We start from the raw sequence: 5,598 nt of genomic DNA on the forward strand, positions 1-5,598 counted from the left end.
AACAGCCCCCTAACTGGACTCCCTGTCCCCGGTCTTACTTTCTCAATCCATTCTCCACAGTTTTGTCCTGGTCTCTCTAAAATGAAAATTTGATCATCTCACTGGTTCACAAGCCTTCACTCACTTCTCATTACCTTCAAGATACAACCCAAATTTCTCAGCATGGGGACCAGTGCCCATAGGATCCAGCCCCTTTACCTCTCCAACCTTGTTTCTCTCCCCGCCCCCCCTGCCTGGGATGGCCTAACTTCTACTCATAGTCAGGCCTCAACTTATCACCACCCCACTGGGAAGCCTTCCCAAGGCCCGAAAACTAGGTTGGGTGTCCCTCCTGTGTGACCCTGGAAGTGCCTGTGTGTAATGCTGTTGTGACACTTATCAAAGTGTGTCCGAGGCTTGTTTGTCCAGCTGCACAGTTTGACCATGAGTTCCTGTCTTGGTTGTCTCTCCAGAAGCTAGGAAAAGTGCCTGGCACCTGGTAAATATTCACTGGAAGAATGAATAAATGAACAAAGCATACCAGGTTCTAACCAGCTGGCCCCAGAAGGAATTTCTTTTCCCTCTAAGGGGTGGAGGATGGGGAGGTGACCTTTCAAGGGATTTCCCAATAGTATGTGGAACCACTGGAGCAGCATGGAGCTGCACCTTTCCTTAATGGTTGCAAGAGGAATTTAGATTAGACATTCAGGAGCTGGTCTTTGTGTCGCAAAACACTGCAGTACTAGGAAGGGAAGTAAACAATCTATCTGGCAATTTTTGAGTCTGGGGTTGACCAATATTTTCGAGTCTGTTTTTTGATAGGAAGTGGCAGGTCTCTTCCAAGCCTCTGATTCTGTAGCTGCAAGTCCATGACCTACAGGTAAAAGTGGTGGGTGGACAGGAGATGAGGCGATTGTTGCAACCAAAACTGCGATGTATTCTGTGCACAAGTATCCAAAAAGCAAGTATTTCTGAGCTTTAAAAATTATTGCATACACGGTTACAAATACTGGAGAGTGTGCAAAAGGAAAGAAAGGAAAAGAGGAAGACAGTAACAATGTTTAAATATATATATTAAATATTCTATACATATATTATAACTAGAGGAAGACAGAGAGGTAATCGAAACAAATAATCAGGATTCGTTCTCTTCTGCAAATTCCTGAAAGGGGAAATATATCAGAATTTCCAGTCCTCAAGAAGGGCCTAAAGAAGTCCTGCGAGCAAGAAGGGAGAAAAAAAGAGGGGGGCGGGGGACTTGCTCTTCGCAGCAGGAAGTCGTCAATGGATATCGAGTTATGAAGAAACAACTCTGAACAGAAGTCCTTATTCGGAGCGCTAAAGTCACTTTTACCACATAAAGAGCAATATAAAATCTCCGAGCAGCCTCATCATGGTGTTGGGGAAACAACTCGGCTTCCCCATTTGAAAAAGCAAGAGAGCTCCGACTGGGTAGTGGCCCAGACGGGCGTTAGGGCTTTCATTTGCAAGTCAGTGAGCCAAATGGACGACCAGGCTAGTTGTGCCGCGTTCAGGGAAGCAAGGTTATTATTATCGCCTATTACCCCACTGAGCAATTTCACTGAAAAGGAAGAGTCCCAGCAGTGTGTGCCACGGTGCCATACGGGACGTGCAGCTACGTGCCCACCTCCAGAACGACTTTATTTACAGAGCGATTACCATGTTATCTATTTGTTTTCCTTTTCCAGCTACAGCAGCCTTACTCAGCCCCCGAATTTCTTAATTACAAATCCGTTCGCTTCTAAATCAACCCCAAACCGTCAGGCAGAGCCCGGAGGGAGGCTATGCAAGTTTGCACACACCCCCACCTCCCGGATCAAGGGCAACAGCAGAAGCAAGAAACTGCGTATGTGCAAAAAGGTGGATCTGGGGACGAGGATCGCTGAGTTTGTTTACAGAGCAGAGACGCCTCAGCTCGGATGCCAAAGCTACCAAGAGCTGCAAACGCAAACTTAGCAGAAGCACACGTACCCCGGGAGCGGCGAGCGGCCCCGAAAGCACGGACCGGATTCCAGGGCGCTGGAGCGGAGGCGGTCGGGCCCGCGAGCGCGCTCAGTCCACCTGCAGGTGCTGCCGCTCCCCGCCCCCCGCTCCTGTCCTTGAAAGGAGTGGGGAAAAAATGCATCTACACGCAGAATGTCTAGATTGGGTTTACCTACTGCCCCCATAAAACCACAAAAGCACAGCCCAGGAAAGCGCGCACAGGGGAAGGGGCATTATTTGCCCGGGGCTTAAAAACCCACACGGGTAAACACAGCCATTCTTTGCAACCTGGGTAGGCTTTTGCAAAGCCGGGGAGGTAGAAGGGCACTATGGACAGGGCGCTGGGTAAAACCCGTTTTCCCACAGAAAGCAGCACAGATCGCTAGGTGAGCTCGGGGTGGGGAATCCGGCCAGAGGGGGGCGGTGAGTTTTCCTCGCTGCTCTCCGGGCAGGCGCTACCTTCGGGCTGAGAGTCCAGAGAGGATTCTGTCCTTGCTCCGGGGGCGGCCTGGTCTGGTATTTGTGGGCCGGGAGGAAGCCAGCATCCGGGGTCAGCGGGGCGGCGCCTGGGCCCGCAGCCTCTGTGCACGTGCCTCCAGCAGTGGGGACTCGGCTGCCCGACACGGTCCGGTGTGCCCGATGTTCCGGAATCCGCGTTTTCCCGCCGCCCTCCCGGAGGCTCTCGCTCCGCCCTTCCTGAAATCCCTTATATTAACTGTGGCCAAAGCCCTAAGAAACACAGCTCATTGTTGGCAGCTGCCGGGCGGTCTTGCCGAGCTGTGAGGGCAGCAGAGGGGAAATAAAAGGGAACGGCTCCGATTCTGCCCCAGCGGCTGCTGCAAGACTTCGGCGCCGACTTCGCGACAGCGAGCGCCTTGCACGCCAGAAAGGCCCCCTCTATGTGCTGCTGAGCCGGTCCTGGACCCGACGATCCCGCCCTCGGTCTTCGGAGCAGAAATCGCAAGGACGGAAGGTAAGCGCGGCGGGCGAAGCTGGCTGGGGCTTCTGCCAGCCCAGTCCTCCGAGGGCTGGGTTTGCCCGGAGGAAGAGCGTGAGGCGGAGCTGGGGAATAACAACAGGATGTGCAACAACAGGATGAGGAGGGCTGATTTAATGCCTGAAGTTCGCGGCAGAGCTACGGGGCACTTCCTTTATTAGGCGACTTCGGGGAGCAGAGGGGGGTGTGGGCTTGGGTCCCCCGCCCGATCGCAGGGGAAAGGGCTGTTTGTGCAGCGCGCGGCTCTGTTGTGGGTGGCAGGTCCGCCTTGGTGGCGAGCCCGGGTGCACAGGCTCCTAGTGGGATCCTCGGGATGATGATTCGCAGCCGAAGTGCGTCGGGTGAGCCTGGGGGCCAGAGCCGAGAAAAAGTGGGGTGCACCGAGGTGGGCGACACGTGTGGCGCAGGGCTTACCGTCTGCCCTTTTCACTTTCAGGACTGGAAATGGCAGACCATATGATGGCCATGAACCACGGGCGCTTCCCCGACGGCACCAACGGGCTGCACCACCACCCTGCCCACCGCATGGGTGTGGGGCAGTTCCCGAGCCCCCATCATCACCAGCAGCAGCCCCAACACGCCTTCAACGCGCTAATGGGCGAGCACATACACTACGGCGCGAGCAACATGAACGCCACGAGCGGCATCAGGCACGCGATGGGGCCGGGGACTGTGAACGGAGGGCACCCCCCGAGCGCGCTGGCTCCCGGGGCCAGGTTTAACAGCTCCCAGTTCATGGGCCCCCCGGTGGCCAGCCAGGGAGGCTCTCTGCCGGCCAGCATGCAGTTGCAGAAGCTCAACAACCAGTATTTCAACCACCACCCCTATCCCCACAACCACTACATGCCGGATTTGCACCCTGCTGCAAGCCACCAGATGAACGGGACAAACCAGCACTTCCGAGATTGCAACCCCAAGCACAGCGGCGGCAGCAGCACCCCCGGCGGCTCGGGCGGCAGCAGCACCCCCGGCGGCTCGGCGGGCACCTCGGGCGGCGGCGCGGGCAGCAGCAATAGCGGCGGCGGCAGCGGCGGCAGCGGCAGCAGCAACATGCCCGCCTCCGTGGCCCACGTCCCTGCTGCAATGCTGCCGCCCAATGTCATAGACACTGATTTCATCGACGAGGAAGTGCTTATGTCCTTAGTGATAGAAATGGGTTTGGACCGCATCAAGGAGCTGCCCGAACTCTGGCTGGGGCAAAACGAGTTTGATTTTATGACGGACTTCGTGTGCAAACAACAGCCCAGCAGAGTAAGCTGTTGACTCGATCGAAATCCCGGCGAAAGAAATCAAATCCCCCAATTTCTTCGGTGTGAATTAAAAAACATTCCCTTAGACACAGTATCTCACTTTTCAGATCGTGAAAGGTTTGAGAACTTGGAAACAAAGTAAACTATAAACTTGTACAAATTGGTTTTAAAAAATTGCTGCCACTTTTTTTTTTCTGTTTTTGTTTCGTTTTTGTAGCCTTGACATTCACCTCCCTTATGTAGTTGAAATATCTAGTTAACTTGGTCTTTTTTGTTGTTTGTTTTTACTCCTTATTTCCTCACTTTCTCCAGTGCTCAACTGTTAGATATTAATCTTGGCAAACTGCTTAATCTTGTGGATTTTGTAGATGGTTTCAAATGACTGAACTGCATTCAGATTTACGAGGGAAAGGAAAAATTGCATTAGTTGGTTGCATGAACTTTGAAGGGCAGATATTACTGCACAAACTCTGCCATCTCGCTTCATATTTTTAACTATGCATTTGAGTACAGACTAATTTTTAAAATATGCTAAACTGGAAGATTAAACAGATGTGGGCCAAACCATTCTGGATCAGGAAAAGTCATACTGTTCACTTTCAAGGTGGCTGTCCCCCTCCCCGATATGTACAGACAATAATAGGGTGTGGAATGTCATCAGTGGCAAACATTTCACAGATTTTTATTTTGTTTCTGTCTTCAACATTTTTGACACTGTGCTAATAGTTATATTCAGTACATGAAAAGATACTACTGTGTTGAAAGCTTTTTAGGAAATTTTGACAGTATTTTTGTACAAAACATTTTTTTGAAAAAATACTTGTTAATTTATTCTATTTTAATTTGCCAATGTCAATAAAAAGTTAAGAAATACTTGTTTTCTAGAAGTCATTTGGGGGTGGTTATTCCCTTTGGTGGCTTTCTTTTTTTCTCTTGAACACTTTATTGATGAGAGTAAGCATTCCAGAGGATAAATTACAGGACACTAAAACAGGTCATGATGAGCTTAAAGCGGAGAGCAGGATTTAACATAATTGGCATAATGCTTCATTGTTATCACTGTAACATGCCTCTTGGTGTGGTTTAATCAAAAGCTGCGGAAGTTGTCAAAGAGCATTTTTTTTCTTAATTGCCATCATCTTCAAACGTACTCCAGAGTTTAAAAGGTTTGTAATACTAAATGTTATAAATATTATTTCACAGGGTGGGAGGGGAAAAATCAAGTGTTTCTGGTTATACCTGACTCAACTACTTAAGTGGAGGTAGACTGGAATAAAATACTGGAAGATTGATGAGGATGGCATTAAATATAAATCTACCTTTATCTCTTAGTGACGAATTTTATTTCTCAGCAAAAGTATTAAAGAG

General features: G+C 50.4%; 1 protein-coding gene across 1 annotated transcript; it reads left to right on the forward strand.

Annotated features, from left to right (window-relative positions):
- The first annotated feature begins 2,716 nt into the window (after positions 1-2,716).
- CITED2 (Cbp/p300 interacting transactivator with Glu/Asp rich carboxy-terminal domain 2) lies at positions 2,717-5,103 on the forward strand. The gene is made up of 2 exons (XM_065889045.1): positions 2,717-2,956; positions 3,417-5,103. Exon 2 carries the CDS (start codon positions 3,425-3,427, stop codon positions 4,241-4,243), a length of 819 nt encoding a protein of 272 aa, XP_065745117.1. The 5' UTR covers positions 2,717-2,956; positions 3,417-3,424; the 3' UTR covers positions 4,244-5,103.
- The last annotated feature ends 495 nt before the right edge of the window (positions 5,104-5,598 follow it).

Source organism: Phocoena phocoena, chromosome 12 (genome assembly GCF_963924675.1).
Source record: "Phocoena phocoena chromosome 12, mPhoPho1.1, whole genome shotgun sequence".
NCBI lineage: Eukaryota > Metazoa > Chordata > Mammalia > Artiodactyla > Phocoenidae > Phocoena > Phocoena phocoena.

Excerpts from the sequence above, each read along its gene's own strand:
- CITED2 (XM_065889045.1), top strand. The coding sequence starts at position 3,425 with ATGGCAGACCATATGATGGCCATGAACCACGGGCGCTTCCCCGACGGC.